The sequence below is a fragment of the Zea mays genome, chromosome 4 (genome assembly GCF_902167145.1).
Source record: "Zea mays cultivar B73 chromosome 4, Zm-B73-REFERENCE-NAM-5.0, whole genome shotgun sequence".
NCBI lineage: Eukaryota > Viridiplantae > Streptophyta > Magnoliopsida > Poales > Poaceae > Zea > Zea mays.
Genome location: NC_050099.1, coordinates 73,985,671 through 74,008,505, shown reverse-complemented (window position 1 = coordinate 74,008,505; position 22,835 = coordinate 73,985,671). Strand labels below are relative to the sequence as shown.

At 45.0% G+C, this 22,835-nt stretch overlaps 2 protein-coding genes across 2 annotated transcripts; one reads left to right on the top strand and one right to left on the bottom strand.

The window, feature by feature from the left end:
• Positions 1–11,212: 11,212 nt before the first annotated feature.
• On the top strand, positions 11,213–14,917 carry LOC103653394 (uncharacterized). The gene has a single exon (XM_008680310.3). The coding sequence runs from the start codon at positions 12,356–12,358 to the stop codon at positions 13,019–13,021; it is 666 nt and encodes a 221-aa protein (XP_008678532.1). The 5' UTR covers positions 11,213–12,355; the 3' UTR covers positions 13,022–14,917.
• Positions 14,918–15,304: 387 nt separating this feature from the next.
• On the bottom strand, positions 15,305–17,469 carry LOC103653395 (amino acid permease 4). The gene is made up of 4 exons (XM_008680311.3): positions 16,954–17,469; positions 16,611–16,825; positions 16,363–16,508; positions 15,305–16,241 (listed from the first exon to the last, which is right to left on the bottom strand). The coding sequence occupies exons 1-4, from the start codon at positions 17,376–17,378 to the stop codon at positions 15,588–15,590; spliced, it is 1,440 nt and encodes a 479-aa protein (XP_008678533.1). The 5' UTR covers positions 17,379–17,469; the 3' UTR covers positions 15,305–15,587.
• Between the last annotated feature and the right edge of the window lie 5,366 nt (positions 17,470–22,835).

Genomic DNA, 22,835 nt, shown 5'->3' with positions numbered 1-22,835 from the left:
GCTACATTGAACCGGCCACAGTGCCTGAGTTTGGCGGGGAAACTTCTGCAATTGCTGAAGTAAAAGAACCTGCTCCTCCTACGCAGAAAATCGAAGAGCTAGCTGCAATGCCAAAGGCACCCTCAGCCTAATTAGCTAAGCCAAAAACTGACAATATTGAGGAGACAAGAGTCGAAGGGACAAAAACATTAGAAGTTTTAAGCCCTTCGGCAGAAGTAACAATGCCGCTTGCACAAAAAGGTCTTGCGGCAACCCCCAAGAGAAAAAGGATGGCCAATGTGCTAGATGTGCTGGAGACGATAAAGGCTTCAAGTTCTATTCCTTCAGGGAAAATTGCCGAGCCTTTGAGAATACAAATCGAAGCCGAAACAAGACCGACCGAAGTTGAAGGTGCAATGAGCCAAGCTAGTGCCGAAGCCAGGCCTTCAGTGCCTACTGATGAACAACCTTCGGAATTCGAAAAGAAAGCAGCTGAAGAAGAGGCTACAGAACAGAGTTTGCCTGAGAAAACTCCCGCGTCTGGTCCCGAAGCTTTGAAAGAAAATATTGAATATATCCTCCGTCATGCTTCGGGAAAAAAGAACGAGAAGCTCAACACTATGCCCAGAAGCTGAAATATCCAAAGGGGCATTAGTTTTCAATGGCAGTGGAGAAGAGGATTTCTTGTATTGTCTCCCAGACAGCAAGGAGATATCTGTCTGTCGGGAGATGAGCAGAAGCTTCGGATTCCCGACATTAGAAGATGGGCTTTCAATACTGTCGAACGATGAATTGGCCGATAGTTTAGCATGTAACAGCATAAAGGTGTGCAAATCAATTTTTTATTTTTTTAAAAAAAACGAATTTGTTCATTTGCTTATACTTAATACTATGCTTCTTTTGCAGGGCTTGATCCTTAGCAATACCCTCAGGGCACAGAAAAATATCGAAGACGAGGGATGCACTATAGCTCTGAACAACCTTCATTCAGAAGTAATTGAACTAAGGAACAAAGGTCTTGAAAAAGATAAGATATTAATTTCATTGGTGAACAAAATAAAAGAAGACGAGGCTACTTCCAAAGCCCAAGTTGAAGCCCAAAAAAGTGAAATTGAAGACCTTCGGAAACAGCTGGCTGAAGCCAAATTAAAATGCGCTGTTGCCGAAGCCGAACGAGATGCCAGTGAGAACTGGAAAAATTATTGTGAAAAAACAGTTGCAGAACTTCGCTCATCGAAAGAAAGATGTTTTGAAAAATCTGTGGAATGTGTAAAAAAGATAAAAACTAGCTTCGCCAATGTAGGCGCGTACTCAAGTGAAGACAACTTCATACTAGGCGATCCTGAGGGCGTAATTGAGTGGATTAGCGGTGAGGCCGAAGCCTTTGAAGAAATTTTGAGTGACCGCGGGGACGTCTGTGCCTTCTCTGGTGCGAGGAGAGTTGCAGCTATTTTGGAGAAGGCAGGGTGCGAACATGTTAAAACTTTGGCCCAAGCCGAAGCTGCCTTCTCTATTGACGATACAAAGGACCCTTCGGCCGAAGCAAGCTCAATAGGTGGAAAAATTTTCACTGATATCTGGGAAAATGGCGGCCAAGGGATGGCCCATGAAATAATGAAAAAGTGCGAAAAAGATATTCATGACACTCGAGAAGCAGTGAAAGCAGCTGAAAAAGCTGCGGAGCTCGAAAGACGGATAGGTATTACTTAATGGCTTTTAACTTTATTGTTCATTTTTGTGACTTCGAACTAATTTGTGTCTTCTACCGCAGCTGAACTATCTCCTCCCCCAGAGCCATTCGACCCGCTGGCCGACCCAGAGACAAAGAAAGCAATAGAAATTATTAATATGGCCGAAGCTATTGTAGACGAAGTTGTCACCAAATTACTAACCGAAGCTGCAGAAAAAGTCCTGAAGGAAGAAGATTATCTATTTGTAAAAACATTTCTAGAATATTAATGTAACATTTGCTAAACTATGTTTGTAATATTTGGTGCGTATAAGTTTGAATGTAATAAATGAATGGTTTGTAATTTAGTTCTTTGCGATGCATGAAACTTTTATGTACATACCGTTTTTGAGCCTTCGGCGAAAAAACACCTTCCCTTCTTTTCATGCTTCGTAAAGGAGAGCTTTTATGCTTCGTAAAAAATCCTCCAAGCGTCGTAAAAACATTAATGCTTTGTAAACAATAGATTTCTTCCTCCACATCAGAGCTGATGAAGTTGTACTTCTTCAAAACTTATTTTGTGCCTTAGCAGAATTTCACTTTTTCGAAGCATTCTCCGAAGATCAACATTGTATCTCCTTCTTGTGCCATTGATGCAATATGATGTATGATGTTATGTTATTTTATGTTATGTTATGCGAAATGATGTGATGATGTTATGTTATGTGAAATGATATTTATGCCGAAGACATACACTGACACCCCCATAGTGGAATACACAATATCTTTGCCGCTTATTTTTCAGTGTATCAGCGCTGACTTTTCACTGTAAGTTCTGCATTCTCTAAGGAACGTCTTTTGAACTTCTTCGCCTTCTATTTCGGCGGTATTCATGTTGACTTTTCGCGCTTCGCCTTATATTTCGGCGGTATTTGGCTCTGCATTCCCTTTGGAACGACTTTTGAGCAGAAAACTTACACTGCGCTCCCTTAGGAACGACTTTTTATAGCTTTGACAAACTTACGCTGTGTTCCTTAGGAACAATTTTTTTGTAGCTTCGGCGAACTTACGCTGCGTTCCTTAGGAACGACTTTTTGTAGCTTCGGTGGTACTTGCAATGTGATTTTTAGCACCGCATTCCCTTAGGAACGACTTTTGAGCTTCAGCAATTTTTGGACTTCGTGAGTCTGTGGAGAAGATATATTTCACTGTGGCAAGAACGAAGCTATTACAAGAAATTGGAAATGGCAAGAAAACTAGGTTTACAATAATTGTTCCTTATTAAAAAAAGAAAATGACAATGAATGTAAAAAATGTTTCAGGGGTAGGATATCTCCCAATAGATATGTTTCGATTCTGGCACAATGTTGTTGACTGTGCGAGCTTCAAACTCCTCCCTGAAATCTCGCTGGTGATGGGTCTGTTGGCTCCCTTCTGGCTGCTGGCCTCGTGAATATGCAGGTTGTAGTGGTGGCGGAGGTGGAAGTTGTGGCCAAGATGCATGTGGCTGGCTAGCCGAAGCAACAGAAGCTGTAGGATGGTTACCCACATACTCTGGTATGTAGGGTGAGTGATACGAAGCAGTATGCATGACCTGCTTTGGCTGGTTCTGCTGAGCTGCGGCTTCTACTATTTCCTTTTGTTTCTGAATGGTGACATGGCACATTCTTGTAGTATGGCCCTTGTCCTCACCACAGAATAAGCAATAAATTTTTCTAGGCTGATCCCCAAACCTTCCTCCGAAGCCCCTGGCGCCTCTGCCTCTTGGAGCTAGCGGTCGGAAAGAGCTTTGTTGCTGCCCCAAAGCTTGTGAGGAATACTGTGGCCTCTGTTGTTGACTTCCTCTGTTATCACTCTGAGTAGAGTTGTGAATTGACCTGACGTGCCTCGGGTGGATTCTTCCTTCGAAGCCCCTGGTCATTTCAGAGAACCTTTATGCTTCCTCCCTTCTTTGGCGGAAGTCATTGTCAGCTCGGATGTACTCATCCATCTTCTGGAGCAGCTTCTCCAAAGTCTGTGGAGGCTTTCTAGCAAAATACTGGGCAGTGGGTCCTGGACGAAGCCCCTTGATCATGGCCTCAATGACAATTTCATTGGGGCACTGTAGGCGCTTGTGCTCTAAGACGCAAGAACCTTCAGACATATGCCTGGAGGTACTCTTCATGATCTTGTGTGCATTGAAACAAGGCCCGAGTTGTGACTAGCTTCGTCTGGAAGCCTTGGAAACTTGTCACCAGCATATCCTTGAGCTTCTGCCACGAAGTGATGGTACCTGGCCGAAGAGAAGAATACCATGTTTGGGCCACATTCCGAACTGCCATGATGAAGGACTTGGCCATGGCAGCTGCATTGCATCCATATGAAGATATAGTTGCTTCATAACTCATCAAAAACTGCTTCGGGTCTGAATGCCCATCATACATGGGAAGCTGAGGTGGCTTGTATGATGGGGGCCATGGGATAGCCTGCAGTTTTGCTGTCAAGGGAGAAGCATTGTCAAAAGTAAAGGTATCATGATTAAAATCATCATACCATCCGTCGTCGTTGAAGAGGCCCTCTTCATGAAGCTCCCTCTGTTTGGGCCTTCGATCTTGCTCGTCTTGAGCAAGATGGCGTACTTCTTCAGTGGCTTCATCGATTTGTCTTTGAAGATCAGCCAGTCGGGCCATCTTCTCCTTCTTCCTTTGCACTTGCTGATGGATTATCTCCATGTTTCTGATTTCTTGGTCTAACTCTTCCTCTTGGAGCGTCGGACTAGTGGCCTTCCTCTTCTGGCTTCGGGCCTCTTGAAGAGAAAGGGTCTCCTGGTTTGGGTTCAGTGGCTGCAGAGCGGCAGCCCCTGTCGCTGAAGCTTTCTTCGGTGGCATAACGAAGGTCAGTGCTTGCCGAAGGTGGTTGAAAAGGGTTCACCGGAGGTGAGCGCCAAAGTTGGGGACTTGCTCTCAAATGCTATAAATTGAGAACAAGGCAACACCAAAAACAGTTTACTTGTTAATGCCCTTCGTCCTTCGAAGCATTATTTCCCCAAGGATATAATGATCTTCGGACGAATGTCATGAAGGACATACCTTCATGATCTCAACATACATATATGTACAAAATTTAACGATGAATGGAACATGTAAAGCATAAGAAACAGTATAAACAATAACATTATCACATATATTTCTTAACATATAATCGCAAATTAATATAAGAACAATATTGAATTACATTTGATATATTCGGCTTGACATAAAACAAAGATACGAGCGTGACGCAAAAGCAAAAATGCTAAGTTAGCGTGAACAGTACGGGAGCACTGTTCATCTATTTATAGGCACGGGACGCAGCCCATGTGAAATTACATCCATGCCTTTACATTTGCTAATGACCCCAAGGTAATCCATCGAGGTCTAAATAGCCTTTTCCTTTTAAGTCGGTTCCCTTTCCTGCTGTCATGCTGAAGCTCCCTTGCGCGTAGCTTCGGCGCTGCGTCAACCTTCGTATTGTTCGTGCTTCTCACACTGTGGTTCTGATCCAAGTCCGAAGGTACCTGTTCATGTATGTCACACTTGGAAGACATTGTTAAATCATGTTTTTGAGGACACTTGGAAGACATTGTTAAATCATGTTTTTGAGGACCTTCGGAAGACGAAGGCCCCCAACACTATCCTAGAAGTATCAATGACATAGCCTTTGTATAATTCAATAACGTGATAAGAAGCTATTACCACTAGCGGATTTATAAAACATGTAGTGATGCTTATTTGCCTTATAAAGCAGAAGTAACAACTTATCATCAAATTTCATGAAGCCAGTAGTTATAGTATACCAAGAGTGTTGTGCATTTCTACATAGAGAATTGTAATGTTTTTCCAATGTTTTGCATATGAAACTTGGACTCGAGATAAACATTGGTGATCATGATTGCTAAGATTGATTGACTAGGATGAGGACCATATTAGATGCTGCCACAGATACGGATATAGGAATTTTAGCAACCAATAAATGCACCTACAGACATGGTGCATTAGCTAGCAGCGAATAAATGCAAATCTAAATCAGATGAGTGTACCATAATGTTTCGATTTCAATATGGTAGATATTGGCTGGCCATGATTAATTTGCTTGTGGCTCCGATCTATATAAGCAAGGACCCTGCACCATCGAAGAGCATCAAGAAACCATTAATCTCTCAGTGTGAAGAAAAAGAGCTTAGCTAGATTCATGGAGCTGCTCAAGACAGGGTCCAAGAGTACTCTGGTTGTCGCCGTCGTATGGCTGCTGATAGCAACCCTTGCTACGGCTGATGGCGCTACTCAAAAGAAGCTCCAAGGGGTCTGCGAAAAAATAGTGAAAGGCGCCTGTAGTGAGAAGATCTGTGGCGGAATGTGCGCTATGGTAGGCTCCAACGCTGTTGGGTCATGCAAGGTCGATGGCCAGGTCTCCTACTGCTGCTGCCAACAAAAATCCCCCACACACATCGGTGTCCACTAGCTGGGATCTAGCTTGCTTTTTGATCCAGACGTATGATTGTTGAACTGAAATTTTTCGTTATTATAAGCAAAGTGTATGGTTCGTGATTGGTCTACGAATAATACATGGTACCAAAGTATGTTACATGCATGTCAAGAGGTCACATACCGCCTGTTTGGTTGGCTTCTCCCGGTAGCCCGGCTGCATGAGCCAGGCCGGCAGGAGCCTGCCTCCAGAGATGCGACCAATTTGCTCACGCCTGCAGAGTCTGGCCCAGGGTGCTTTAAGTATCGTGCGAGTCTGACTTCACGTCTGCACGCAGGTAACCAAACACACACCTCGCACGCGTAGAGCCTGGTTGACAACAACCAAACACCAGCCCATTGCATCCTGCGATGCAAGCACCAGCAAATACAGGCAACCAAACACATGGTAACAATTTGCAATATGCATCTGTCAATAGACTTCTGATACAATACATATTGTCATCTTTCGATATGCATCTTTTGATACAATACATATCGTTTCCTGAGTAGCCAACAAACGATGGAACATCACAAGTCTTCCATTTTCCGCACTGGAGTGACAAACACTCTGCATTAAAATGGAACTTTTTATTTGTCGCGTTTTATTTTAAAAATGAATTAGCAGACGATAAATATTCGAGAACGTAGGTATATAATATTATCTTGCAATAGCTTTTAAATCTTAAATCCAATACTTTAGCTTTCAAATGATCTCAAATAATAAATTTGGACTGTGAAGTCATTGTTCTCCGTACAGCGCGACATTTCATATGGATAGTTTAAAATTTGTGAATTTCTAAGATTTTACACTGTATATTTATGCTGCTGCATGATCTCATGAAACAAATTCATAAACTATAAGATTTCAGATCTTGCCAACCTCAATAAGTTTTATATAAAGAGTTTATCTTTATGTTACCCCATTTGAAATAAATATAGATTCATTTGCTTAGCAACTATTTTCATAAGCGATTATTAAGGGCAGCTAACCACCTCTATAAATCCATATATTTTTCATGGACTGTTTGCATAATAAATATCCTCTAAAAATGTGATTTTTTGTGGTTGCTGTTTTATATTAACTGCCCATGAAAACAGGTATATTTTTCGGAAAGATTTTATTAAGTTAATGACTCCTGGAAATCGATTATTTCTCCCATTGGTTTGGAAACTATAGTGCAACGAACCATTTACAAAGACAGTTTACTACATCGACCTCTTTTGATTGTAAAAATCATCTGCGCAATAGTGTATGTCTATTATTCCTCCAATATGTGTGTTTGATCCAAGGTCAGTGTGCGATTCATCATAATACCACATCAAACTATGATTGTTGGGGGCCTGTCTCGCCGAATATCCTCCAAACGTCTTACCTTTGGTACAAGTTAATGTGTTTCAGGCATATAATAAACAAAAGATGGACGAAGATGGACTTCGACTGAAGCAGCACACAAAGAAACTTCGGTTGTACGCACATACGGCGAAGATACAAGCCACTAAGGTGCAAGCCAGCCTTGGCGTAGGAAGAGCTTCGTGCATAAAACGACGAAGGGGAAAAGGTCCAAGACTTGAACTGCAAGAAAGAAGAAGACGATGATACCCCCTGTGATATTTGTAAACCATGCTTATAAATCTTGTGGGCATGTATATAAATTCACACGAAGTTGTATCCCTTCCATATAAATAGATGAATAGTAGAATGCATAAAGTATCTTTTGGAGGGCCTTAAGCTTCGTTTGTCTTAGACTTTGAAGTATCTTTGAACTATCATTCGTGTAAGCCGAAGGTATGCTTATACTTTTAATGCATAAGAGGAAAGATAGCATAAAAGAATGCTAAGGCATATGAGATGATTGACATGCTTCGTACTTCACTACAAATTTATGCATTGCTGCTTCGTCTGCAATACTTACTCTCTTCTTCTCCCTTAAATTATCTTAGCTCAAGAGAGAAGGTTTCTATCTTCTAACTTGTGTTGCCTTGTTCACTACACAACGGTTGAGTTTTAGTGACCTTTATTAGGTACCAACTATTGGTTGCTAAAAGTTATGGACTGATGGTTGGTCGCTAAATACATTTGTAGCCACGACCTATTGGTCGCTAAAGTCTCAATTTAACAACGTATGGTTGGTCGCTATAGATGTCGTTGGAGACTAATGATGGATCGTTATATAGCAGTCATTTTGGTAGTAATGATTGACCGACACATCATAAGGAATTAGATGGCAAAAGATTGTTATTAAAAATATAGAAAAGTAAAAATAATTTAAAATAACTTAAAATTAATTAAAACAAATAAAATATTGATGGGCTAAATTGTAAAAAAATATTTTCAAGATTTGAACCTTAAACCTGTGGAGTTAAATGTTAGTGAGTAGTGACTTAATCAACTAGACCAAACACAATTTTGTAAACTATTGTGATATATTTTTGTTATCTCTTTTATTTAAAGCCACGGTGAATTGAGCCTTCGCCTTCCTCCTCGATTGAAGGAATGTTTGCTAGTCGCTCCTATGTATGAGACCGTGAGTACGAGAGAAAGCCAAACAATACATCTGTGGAAAAAAAACAACAATTCTATATACGGCTTTGATTTAAGCTTAACAATTCTATACGTTTCGTGAGTACGAGAGAAAAGTTAGGTTGTCTTAGCTTCCCACACATCAGAGTAGCTCTTCTTCCAAGCTAGAGGCTTGTAATATTATACACGCTTTGATATATGGATCCACTATCGGAAAAGGACGTAGGTATCACATACTCTATAGCCCAAACCTCCGTAAAAACCATAGTGTCTCTCTTTACATTACTATGCTAGCAATATCATGATCTGGTAAGCAAATTCTACGGCATCAGAAGTCACTCTGCGCTCCATAATCGATTCTTCATTGATACTTAGGGGTACCTTGGTCTCGTTACCATGATAATATTAATATATTATAAGTAATGTATGTATAGTCAATAACCATTAATTAGAATGAGTACCCTCTTTAGTACTTGCTGGTATGGTGGATACATCCGGTATTAAAGGTTCTCTTAATACTAGTATCGTGTGTTTAGAAGGTGGCTTCTCTACAACTAAGTAACAATTTTAGTACCAGTAGGCAGTAGCGGATCCAGAGGGGGGCTGGGTGGGCTCCAGCCCCCTGCGCCGACAGCTTACAAGTAGAAGGGAGTAAGGGAGAGGAATAAAGAAGAGGAGAAAGAGAGAGGAAGCGAGAGGAAGGAAGAAGAAGGTGAAGAGAAAAAGAGGAAGAATATGAGGAAAAAAGAAGAAGATAGTTAGCTTCTAGCTCCCTCCATGGATCTGGATCCGCCACTGCCAGTAGGAGGCAAGAAGCGATACTAAATGTGTACTTAGATTGTAACTTCTCTGCAGCTATATAATCTTATTTATAGGATGTTTAGTTTTTAGATACTAATTTTTAGTTTCTCTATTTTATTCTTTAAATTGCTAAATATGGAAACTAAAACTTTTACTTTCCATATTTAATAATGCAGGGGACTAAAATGAAATAAAATAAAGTGACTAAATATTAGTCTCTAGAAATTAAACACCCCCTTACTACAAGTTGCAACCAACAACTATTACTAAAAACATCAACTAACATCGGATCAAACAATCAACGCAACTTTTAGTTCCAGTTGCGTACTATATGACCGGTACTAATGTTCTTTTATCGGGTAAGAGCATCTCCAACAATGTCTCAAATAGTTGTCTTATATTTAAATATAAGTCTCAGTTAAAAAATCAACTCCAACATTGTCTTAATTTAGAATTTTTTATATAAAAATATAGGACAACATCTCAAGTGTCCCAGATTTGAGGAACCCATAGGCACTGCCCCATGTGGAGGTGCAACTAGAACTGGACGAAATACTCGTGGCTCGATAACTCGCTCCACTCGGTTCGTTTTAATTTTGTAGCGAGCCAAGATAGCATTCCAGCTCGGTTGTCTAATGAGCCAGCTCGGGTTAGCTCATGAGCTAGCTCGCAGAGCCAAATGAGCCAAGCCATAACACAAGTTTGTCTAGTTGTTGGTGTTATCTCATCTCTCATAGTCTTGCCTTCTCGTAGTTATGATCTGTGATATAGACATGTGTGGATGTGCCATGTGCTCAAATATTTGCATTATTGCATGACTACATACCTATATTGCATATTTAATATTTGATTATTGGTTATGATTTTGTGAACTTTGTTTTCTAGCAGCATATGATGTTAGTATTGTGCAATGAAATGTTACATATTTGTGGAATAGATGATGAACTGCTTTATAATGATACTTGTTGCTACTTTATTATAATAAAAGAGTTTGTAAATATGTACGTTAATACATATTTGGTTATTCAATTTAATATTGAAAGTTAGAAGCTATGACGACACTATGTTAATAATATTATAAAGGTTTTGGGTTTATAGTGTTAAACATCTAAATATGATTTTTCGGTTACATATATTTATATACATATATCTTTGTATTTAGTTGTATGGCTCGCGAGTCTAACAAGCTGGCTCAAGCTCCCTAACGAGCCGAGCTAAATATTTAGCTCGTTAGTATAACGAGCTGAGCTGGCTCGTTATAGTAACGAACTATAACGAGCAAAACTATTATAAGCTGAACTGGCTCGATATTCACCCTAGACGCAACAGATTGAAGTTTCACATGATCGTTTTTTCTTTCCTCTACCTCTTCCCGCGTCTCATTGCCGCCCTGCCCCGTCTCCCTGCATCCGCCGGTCTGTGCCTTCTCCCTGCCCTCGCCATTTGCAGGGTCGGACCGACGCCTTCTTCCTGCCCCCGCCGTTCTGAGCGTCGGTGTCAGCACAGCTGCTCCAGGCAAACATGAGGTACAGGCTTTCAGAGGCAGGAACCATGGACGAAGACGAGCAGCATTAGGAAAATGTCACGAGGCCACGTAGACGGAGGCGTGCGAGTGTTCCGGGTAATTGGGCCGGACTGAGCTTGCTGGGCTTTGTAAGCGCGTGCGTCGTAGGTTGGCCCGAGAGAGGAATATATGGTGCCAATGTGAATTAGGAAAGCTATCACACAAGAAGAACCTGAACTTTCAGGCGAACACCTCCTCTTTGTTCTTCTCCAATACATCTTGCTGTGTTCCATCTCTTCTGGTTTCCCGTATCTCGAGTGTTAACATTTGGTATCCGATTAAGTCATCCTAGATCCACTTGTTGATGTGCCATGGCGACCCCGATCTTCCACAATAGAGCATCAAGACGCCGCCATCCGCAAGCTGCTCGATGAAATGCGACTCATGGAGACGCTTGTCCGAGCGCATCAGCCCTGTGACGAGACGTCTCAAGAAGAGCCCTGTGACGAGACGTCTCAAGGGTCCCATCTTCGACGTGGAGCCCTGTTTCCACCGCCGCATCCTCAATTCGGATCCAATCTCTCCCTACGACTAGGTCGATCTGCTTTCGGTCGTCCGTGTCGCGGCCCCGAGCTCCCGGGATTTGCTTCCTCCACTGGGCATCCGTGCTGTGCCGAGCAGCTACGTCGCGAGCGGGCATCCACAGGAGGTGGTCGGCGTCGACGTCCGAGCCGACACGCTGCAGGATCTTCTCCTGCTTCGCCTCCAGCTCGGACAGCACGACAGAGAACTTGTCCAGCCCTCGCGACGAGTCGAGTCGGCTACTCGCGTCGAGTCGAGCGTTCCTAGGGCCTCCAGCACCGAGATGGACAGGGAGTTCAGCGCCGCCTTCGTCACAGCATCAGCCGCCTCCGGCACCAGCGCCCTCGAGGAAGCGCAGCTGCACCTCAACGACCTCTACACAATCGCCACCGAGGGGATTGACACGGCCATCGCGACGACGCGGAGGGAGAGCAAGCCCGTGTACATCAGCGTGAGCTGCAACCTGGTCGGCCTCTCCCACCCGACCTTCAGTCGAGAGCCGGTACCCCTATTCAAGAGCTTCGGCGGCCCGGTCGACATCGTCAAGAACGACCAGCCGTACGTCCTGTTCGACGACAGCAAGCGATGCGTCTGCAGGTCCATCGACGAGGACGACGAGGTTCCCAACACATTGCCCACCAGGTGTTTTAGGAATGGTTTCATATTCGTATAGAGCTTCTCGCCTCCATTCAATTGCAGCTGGGATGCCGTGCCGCATAGGCAACCTTGGCCACCACCACATATGCAAGTTGAGTTTGGATATAGCCATGATGATTTACGTACAATTCCATGGTCGTCTCTCAACATAGTAGTTCATGAGGTTGCTATTGGGGAGTATTGCATTTTTGTCCAAGAAACCTCCATGGCCACCTCCAGCTCATCAATATTTCAGATCTATGCATACTGAAACTGTGGGAAGTTGGAAACACGAGATGGTGACTACAGAGTGGAGTTTCCATATGCTCATTCAAGGAGAACGACAACAACAATGGGGCGGTACTGTTGAACTGGCTTGGCAGAGGGATAGCATAATGGTGCCCAAGTGGCTTGCTAATAGAGTGATGGCATTTCTAATAATATATAGTGAGGCCATTATAGTTCTTCTCTGTTGTGCAATCACTATGGCCCTTTTATTGCTAGAATTACTCAAACTCAAGGATAATTGGCAGTGTTCTGTTTGCTTGGAACCAACACATCTTGGTATCGCTAGTGGTTGCTTCCTAGAGGGATGTGTCATTGCCAATCTATGTGGTTGTGTGGTACTGACAGGATGTGGCCATATAGCCAGTGATATACATGTGCTAGTTCTGTTGATAGCTGATGAGCTAATTCAAGAGCAAAACCAGACGAATCGCAATGGAGGTGGAGGCAATACAAATGCCATAATGTCAATTCAACAAGATTCGGTTCAGTTTTGTATTTCTTTCACATTGAATGATTGTTGTTCCATGTGTTTGGTTGTCCGTTGGAAACCACCATGACTACTTCAAACTCGACAGGACATCAGTGCTGAACTGCGACCAGTACTGTGGCCCTCCTTCAGAGCATTCCATGAAGCTACTGCAAGGTGGTGGTGTTTGAGTTGGATCAGGCTACAAACATGGCTATCTTCAGGTTGGTGCTATTCTGGGTACCAAAGCGAGATGCTGCAGATATTGTCAAGGATCACCCCTTCTATGTTTGCAATATGGCTCAGTTCAAATTCATATGATGCGCATTATTCTCATATGAATTTAATGGCATGCATGACTCTGGTCCGTCTCAGTTGCTTCGGTAACATGCTAATTCTCACGATGCAATCTGTCAGCTATATGGTGCTCGCACTCTACATATTCGGGTACCATACACATCTCCAGGTTGTTGTCCCTGTTCTCATAGTTCGCGTCACTGCTTTGTACAAGGTAGAGATTGCTTGCTGTTCAGTTATACCTGGATAATCCAACAGAAAAATCACCTGATCAGTTTTGATGCACTTCGTAGTAGCTACTTACTTAGTTTCGAGGAGGTGGTTCTGATTTGGGTTTGGGGCATCTGGATATCTATTTTCTTTGCACAAGTTGACTTGTTCAGTTGGTGTTCTGAAAATTCAGACTTGAGCAGATTAATAGCTCTCAATTGCCCTGCCGACAGTGACAATGCAATGGTGCTTCTGATGTACCATGGTGCACCCAGCACGTATCTTCCTTATGGTGCAATCGTCATGGTGCAGCCTTTATTAACCCAAGTAGCTAATGGACAACGCTATATACCTATGAAGGTGGCTGGGGTTAACAAATGGATTGTGATTCAGTATCAGTGTTCACCTACCTGTTTACAGGGTATTTTACCATCGTTTTCCACGGGTGCAGTAGTGGAATTACTGTTGATATCAGACGACTCGGCACCTCAGGCATCCAAGGACAGCTGTCTCAATTCAAAGTCTTTACTGATCGGACCAATATTATTTCCGATTGCGACAGTCTTCAAAAGCACTTTTTGGCAACAGCTATTGAGTTTGTTGGACGCTCAACTAAGTCTGAATTCAGCCTGGTCAGGCATGCGCCCTCCATGTCAACTGGGGAAGAGGCTGAAGCATTGAAGACCCGGTTTCCACAAGCCCATGCTTGGGGACAAGCATAATTTGAAGGGGAGGAGAATGTCAGCACAGCTGCTCCAGGCAAACATGAGGTACTGGCTTTCGGAGGCAGGAACCATGGAGAATGGGACCAAATGTCGCGAGGCCACGCAGACGGAGGCGCGCGAGTGTTCCGGGTAACTGGGCCAGACTGGGATTACTGGGCTTTGTAAGCGCGTGCGTCGTAGGTTGGCCCGAGAGAGGAATATATGGTGCCCAATGTGTAGTAGGAAAGCTATCACACAAGAAGAACCTGAACTCGCTGCACGCAAACACTTCCTCTATGTTCTTATTCTCCAATACATATTGCTGCGTTCCATGGCTTCTGGTTTCCCCTATTCGAGTGTTAACATTTGGTATCAGATTCAGTCATCCTGGATCCACTTGCTGCTGTGTCGTGGCGACCCCGATCTTCCGTGATGGAGCACCAAGATGCCGCCATCCTCTATGTTCTTCTCCAATACATCTCGCTGCGTTCCATCTCTTCTGGTTTCCCCTATCTCGAGCGTTAACAGTCGGCCCACGCATTCTCCCTCCCATTGCCGTTCTCGGGGTCATCCCGTCGCGAAATCCCCGCCCCCAACCTTCTCAGCCGCCTTGTCCCTTCTCCCCTGCCTTGTGGAATCTGCAGTTCGCATTTAGCCTTGTGGAATCTGCGGTTCACAAGTTGTGTAATATTTCTAGTAACTGGCAAGGTTTGCAAGTTCAAGTTTTTATGATCTGAAGAACTGACAACAAAGGGTAGGTGTCAAATTTCAGAATGTGTTCATTGTCCACTTTCAGCATGTGTTCAGGTTCAGGTTAACTGCAGCTTCTGTTTGTTTGTCGTGCATCCATTTGCATTGTTCTTGTTCTCTGTTATTGTGCTTTTGGCAATAACTCAAATACTTGAATTTGGATCAAATTTCTTTAAGATCATTTGAATCTCAGTAGAGTTAACATGCTCTACAGATGTGTGGCTGAACTTGAGAGCCAACTCTCCAAGCATGGAACTCTTAAAAACTCTACTTTAGTTATTGCTGTGTGATTCGATTAGTCCATTAAATCTTTTCTATGTACCGTGCAGTAATTCAATCCTACTGCTGTCCAAAATAGTCTAACACTGTGGTACATGTAGTTCCTAGGTGCTGCGTTGATGGAGTTTATGATGGATATCAGAATGGGTTGTTGTTGGATGTCTCACTGAAGATGTGGTTGCTGTTATACATATTACCATTTCAGTTCGCAACGTCAGCAACCGATTTCAGTTGATTAAGGGCACTATTGTTGGAGCACAAAAATATTTTGTGCCCAAAAACACTTTAGTTGAAGAGACCCCTTTTAATTTATAGGGCACTATTATAAGGCACACTCTTGTAGATGCTCTTAATAATGTTCTTTTACGAAGTAGTGCGGCGCAGAGAAGCATCCCTCATACATCAGAGTTGGTTCGGTCAGCACGACCAGCAGAAGGGATTGTGCGCCTTGAGGTCTTCCACGACGCCGGCGATGGACCCGGCAGCGGCAGCAACGGACACAACAAGGCACCCGGCGCTGAGCCCCTGCAAGAGCAGCCACCGCATGCTGCCCCGCGCCACTCGGTGCTGCGCGATGTACATCTCCACGGGGAAGTAGACGGTGAGCGGCCAGAAGGAGGCGGCGCCGATGAGACCGACAACGGAGCCAAAGAAGGGCAGCAGCATCGCCACCGCCGTGGTGACGCACACGTACGCCGTGCGCCACGCGAGCCGCGCCGGGCTGACGGAGAAGGCCACGGCTCGCCCCACCCTCACGTGCCTGTCGCGAACCAGCGCGCTGCCAGGCCACGCGGCGGCCGCCCGGCGCTCGACGTAGGCGAAGACGGGCTGGGACATGACCTGGTAGGTGCCCACCAGGTGCACCACCACAAACGCGTTGGCCACGTCCAGCAGCCAGAAGGGCTCGTAGAAGCCGAAGCCCGTGAGCAGGTTGTCCGGCGCCGCGCCCCCGAACGCCGCGTACCCGACGCAGCCGCACAGCAGGTAGATCACCGTGGTCACCGCCACGCTCACTGCCGTCGCCTTCTTCATCACCTTAGCCTCCGACGGCGGCGGGGACTTTATCGTGTCCTAGACGACGCATGAACGGCAACGGCACGTACGTAATATTATCAGTCTAAGATCAAATTCGAAAGGCCTGAAGACCGACCGAGAAATCATTAGGCGATCACGACAGCTGGTAGTAACGTGCCTGTATCTCGAGCAGGATGATAGAGAAACCGTACGCGAACGCGATGTTCCCAAAAGCCTGCAGGCTGCGCCACACCTTCTGCATCATGGTGACCCTGGCGCCAGCACCGATGACGCCGGCGAGGCTCCCCCTCGGTCCTCCGTGTTCTGCAATTGATTCACGCACGCGGAAGTCAGACAGTAGTCAATAAATGTAATCTTGTCTCTTGTTATTTGGACGTGCACGGATCCATCGATCGAATAACGTACCTACAATCTGAACAACACCGAGCAAGATGCCGATGGTGGAGTAGGAGAAGGACATGATGGCGGCCACGGTGGACAGCCACCATACCTTGTCTAGGTCGGGGATCTGCGAGAAGACGATCTGCATGACGCCGAAGACGGCGATGTATGGGCTGGTGGAGGCGTGGCACGGGTCCTCGTGCCCTCGGTAGTGGAAGCAGCCGGCCCTCCGGATCGCCCTGCTCGTCCATGCATGTAACAGATGTATGGGTAAACTTGATTGCTATGGCGTGGCGCCCCTAGAGCCCGGAGGCGCGCGCGGTTTGATTTGGCTTGGTTGGTCAGTGGTCACCACCACACCACTTACTGCATGCTGACGGAGGCGGCAATGGAGACGCCGATGCCGATGCCGAAGAGGTTGGAGAGCTGGATGGCGCCGCAGAGCCTCTCCTTGGAGTCGCCGAGGGTGGCGCGGACGGCGTCGATGTAGGTGCGGTTGCGCGGGCCGAACGTGGGGTCGCCGCAGCGGTAGCACTCGGCGAGCAGCGTGGACGTGTAGTAGATGACGGCGGCGAAGAGCACCATCGCGGCGGGGCCGCCCGCCCACCCAAGCTGGGCCACGCCCCACGCGAGCGACAGCACGCCGGAGCCGATCACCGCCGTGATGATGTGCGCGCTGGCCGTCCACAGCGTGCCCGTGCGGAGCGGCCGCCCGTCGTCGTCCACCAGCGGCTTCTGCGGCTCCGGCAGCTCCGTGCGACAGCTCTGAACATGGTTTCCGGCAACCTCCATGCCGTGTGACGGTGTGAGCGACTGTGGAGCGGCGCCGCGCTAACGTTGTGCGTATCTATGAGCGCCACGCCAAGCTTATACGGACTGGAGATTTGACAGTACGGAGTATTTATGGAGCAACAAAAGTGGGGTCGTGCTTATTTATATTTATATAATAGGTGAGTGTATGTGCATTGTAACGGGAACATCACGATAACTTATATATAAAATGTATGTTATACTGTTACGAGAAAAGATTTTATAATACATGTATGATTCTGACATATATAAATTTTGTTATTTTAATCTAACTGATTTACTACTACATTGTAACCATTAATGTAATGCAGATTTCGATATATGTCACGATTTATATGGTCTCATCATTAGAGAGCACATCCCACACCTGCCGGAAGAAGTTCCCTCGTACATCGTCAGTCATTAGACACGCACCACCATACGCGCTTGCTTAAACAAAAAGGTAAGTGTGTGTTTGCGAAGAGAATTAAAGGCAGGTCGGCACAAAGCTACCCTGACTATGGCGAGGATGACAAATTGGTTATTGTTGTTGGTACTCCTCTGTGTCACTTCTGGCGTCGAGATGAGGCCACGATCCTTGATATAGTACACAGTGGCGTATGCGGCCACATAGGACTACTTCTAGAGGTCGAATTAGCAGTCGCCAAGCTTCGTCGTCGATGAGCGACGCCAATGCGAGCGCCTCCTGCTAGTGGTGTTTGTTTGGGGTTTCCAAGTAAAAAACATAGATTCATCCTTGACGTTGGTTTATGAAAATAACTCACAAGTCAGATCCATAGAAAAAATATTATAGAGAATAAATGACACGCATGAAAAAGAGAATTTAAGTTGAAAACATTATTCAAACAAAAGAAATTGCATGCAAGGCTCTTCTTTAAACACTACTCCCTCCATACAAAAATATAATTTAAGAATCTCGATGATACTTATCTACGACTACGCATTGTGCAAGGGTAGCAGGTGGGCTTGGGGAGAGATGTAGTATATGTTTTTCTTGTCATAGATATAGACATAAACACATATATAGTGTAGCAGTAGCTACTGCTCGCATCTGCCTGAGGGGTAGCGGGTTTAAATCCCTTTGGGGCCATTTGTGTTTTTTAATTTTAGCTAGACGTGGGTTGTACGGGGGAATGAGAATGAAATGGGAATGGGCTTCACGGGGAGTGGGAATGGGAAAGACAGAACAAGGAATGGGAATGATAGATCAGGGAATGGTGGCAGAACATGGGAATGAGCTGTGTAGGGAGGGAGAAATGGGAAAGGCAGAACAAGTAATGGAAATGAGAGAACACGGAACAGTGGCAGAACACGGAATGACAGGCTGCCCTTACGGCTTTAATAAGTAGTAGATATTTATTTTAAAAAATTGTTGAGTAGTATATGGCACAAATGGGAGCAGGAAAAGAATTTGGCTACAGCAAAAAGTGCTCGAACATTACCTATAGCAGTGCTTTCTACAGTAGCCGGCAGAGATGTCAACGAGGAATTCTGTTTAGTATTAACCATGGGTAATCAGGTTTGAGTTATGCTTTTCCATACACATACCCACATTAGGCCCAACAGGAAAAGCATTTCTCCCAAATCTATGTCCATAGCAATTAAAATCTTCACATACCATAACTCTAATAGATGAATCCCCATAGGTTAACAGATATGGGGTCCTCATTGACACCTCTAGTAGCCAGATCACCACTACAGGACACAAGATCATTTTTGGCGACCAAAACCGTCGAAAATAAGCATTATACCGCCGAAAATAGCTTATTTTCGGCGGTATACGACCTATTTTCGGCGGCTTCTGGTCGTCAAAAAAAATAGTCTTTATTTTCGGTGGCTACATCCAAGAGAGATCGACGCCGGGTCAGGCTGCGTAGAGGGAGCGACAGCCGAGAGCGAGGCGGGAGGAGGGCTCAGCACTGGCGGTGGCTCTGCAGCGACCGACACGTGCGTGTCGGGAGAGAGGAGGGAGTGAGAAGGAAAGACATAAGAGGGTATCTGGCGTTTGAATCCGTTAATTTTTGACGCGTGCGTCATGGCCGTCGAAAATAAGCTTATTTTCGACAGTCAGGATTCGGCCACCGAAAATAACTCTAGCCATCGAAAATCCTCTCCAGTGTTGTTGTGCATGGAGGAGGCAACCATTTATATTCGCGGTTGACGAGTTATATTATTTGCCACCACATGTAATTGAACCTTGCTGCTAGCTTTCAGGAATTAAAGCATCAAGGTGAGAGATTTGATTTGGCCATGTGAGTATTTATGAAGCGACAAATGTAGCGTCTTGCTTATTTAACAAAATTAATTGCTTATCCACGAGCTGTGGTGAGCTGTTCTTCACCAATAAATGAGTCGTTTGAAAGCAGCTTCACCTACCAGGCTCCTTAAATCATGCTCTCACGTAAGAAACAGAATGAGATGGAGCAAAAAGTATAAGCTTTTCATAATTTCACCTCACACTCTGTTGTTGAAAAATCTACTGACAGTCAGTCAACAGCCAAACAAGAGAGGACCAGAAGATCTCATGGTTGCAACAATCGTATGTCCAAGATGAGAGTCCAACTCTAGTACACACTCTAAGGAAACGGTGACGCCTAAGAGTGGAGTGAATTAAGACTTCTAAAACATTCTCTAAACTAGGCCACAAATAGATCTCTAGAGCAAAACCTATGCAAATAATCAAACTAGAATATGCAAACTAGGTTTTGTCTAAGTGTTGCTATATGTACCGCAAAGGCTAAGTTTCGATCTAAACAATCTAACTAAAAAGACAAGATTGAAACTTAAATGCTTAATATAAATGTGGAAGGTAAAGAGCAAGATAAAGATGCAAACTCTCGTGGATGACGCTGGTATTTTTACCGAGGTATCCGGAACCACGCAAGGTCCCGACTAATCCTCGTTGGTGGCCCAATGCAGAGGGAAGCCCACGCGAGGGCCAAGCATCACAGTCGAGTAACTCCGTAGAGAGCCGCGGGCCTTCTCCACGCGCAAGTGGTGCTCCGTTTTCGGCTCCTCTCAGACGCTCCCTGCCGTCTCCACTATTGAGCTTCCGGCCGAAAACGCCGGAGGCCTCGTTCCCTCCGATACACGGTGGCGGCTGTGACACAAACTCGGTTGTCACGGTCTCGCAAGACTCTTGCTCCACCCGGTACAATTACAACGACTCACGCAAGAGCTGAGGGGTTGTGTGTTTTTTCTAAACTCACTCAACTAACTAGGGGTCACCTAGAGCAAGCGCTAAAGCGGTCTAACTAACCTAAGCACTTCGCAAAGCACCTACGCTAATCATCGAGTGATTCTATTAAGCACTTGGGTGTATGAGCACTTGAAAATGTCTACAATATACCTTGGTATATTTCTTGGGCTCACACACCTCCAAATTCCCGGTTGGGAGGGTATTTATAGTCTCCCCCACACTTCTAGTCGTTGGACAGAAAGCAACAGCTTTCTGTCAATGAGCACACCGGACAGTCCGGTGCACACCTGACAAACACCGTTCATTGTCTAGTGCCCTGCCACATCAGCCGACTGTTAGGGTCTGTAGCAATCGACCGTTGGATCCGACCGTTACCCACACTGTCTGATGCTACAGCCCCAGAGCACCCGTTGTGGGCCTCTCTGCGCAAACTATCTAGGTGTCCCACCGAACAGTCCGGTGCACACCGGACAGGTACTGTTCTCTGTCTGCTGCACCACCAGTGCGCTGGCTGACTGCCCTCTTCATGTATTTCTTTGCTGATTCTTTGGGCTTCTCTTGTTCTCGAGTCTTGAACTTCTAAGCTGTTTTTATGTCTTCTTTTGAGGTGTTGCATCCTCAGTGTCTTAGTCCAATCCTATTCGCATTCTATGAACTATAAACATAAACACTAGCAAACACATTAGTCTACGGGTTATGTTGATCATCAAACACCAAAACTTCTTGAGCCAAATGGCCCAGGGTCCATTTTGCTTACAATAGTCATAGGCAATGCCACGATGTCACGCCCGGTTTTGAAGGTAAACCGAATGCGAACCATATACGTGCCAGGATCAGAAATCACGTACATAGCGATTACATAAATGACTCATCACAGCACAATGCTTCGAATAACAATAAATAATAAGTAATGATATTAAAGACAAGAGTCATTTACATAATATAATCAAAGTACACAGAATAGAAACGTAGCCAACGTAAACAAACCTACCACAGGCAGCTGACTGGGGGAGGTCACTAGCCTAATCCTCGAACTCGCCGAAGACTTGGAACTCCCGGAGATCCACCTCGGCGCCTTCTTATTTACCTAAGCATAGATTGCACCAAAGGCAAACTGGTGTTTTGTGAAAGCAAGGGTGAGTACACATCAATGTACTCAGCAAATGTCCCGTTTGGCTGAGGTGGACTAGCTTTATGTGGGGTTAATCTCAACCGGTTGCTTTTAGTTGGTCAGGTATTAATTATTAGTGGAAGCCAAGTTTTAGCAATAGCCAACCCATGAACCATTTCCTCATCGAGGAACATCGTTATCATCATCGAGCCAAAACCATAAATAGAACCATTGAATCTCAGATCATCTGTATCTCTAATCAAAGAGGATCCCAAGGCCGCTCATAACTGTGAGCACGACTGATATATCAGTTTCATAACACCCTATAGAGGTTGCACACTTTACCCATGAGCCGTGATTCCCTTTCTGCCCGAGGATCGCGACTCCCCATTGATCACTCCCAAGGTGAACTGGCAGGGTCTCACTACGTGGCTTTTCCCTAGGGTCCTCACTATGCGAATGTTGGAAATGACCATTGCATAAAGTCCATCTGACGTCACAAAACCTATACCTCTGCCCTCAGGAAAACGCCGTGGGACGATGCCCGTACCTAGATCCCTGAGCGAGAATATAGGAGCCATAACAGATGTCTCCGTTTCCCAATGACCAAAAACCAGCACCCAACATAAGACTTCCCTAATTACTTGGCCAAGGGCATCCCATACCACCCTCATGGTTGCACTGTTTTCCCGGGGTGTCACTCCCCGAACAGGTCCTTACGGAGAGGCACTCAGGAAACAACCTGAGTCCCCTAAAGTATCATAGGACCACCATTGGGATAACACCATCGTATCATAAGTGATCACATCATGTTCATTGATTAAAGTAAAGCAATAGCATGAAGCTAACCATAATAACCCAAAAGGTAATCAAGGACAAGGTAAATACAAAGCTAGTCAATCCTTAGGTTTCAATTGAGTAATGCGGGATAGTGATTTATAAAGTAAATATGAATAATGAGTCAGAGGACACTTGCCTTCACCAAACAGATGCTCAGGGTCTTCAATCTCGTAGAACTCGAAGAACCAGATCACTTGGTCGCCAACTCTTGATCTTCAATCTCTCGAAGCTCGGAAACAGATCACAATCTATTCACGTCGCACATCGAATACAAACAGGCATAAACAAG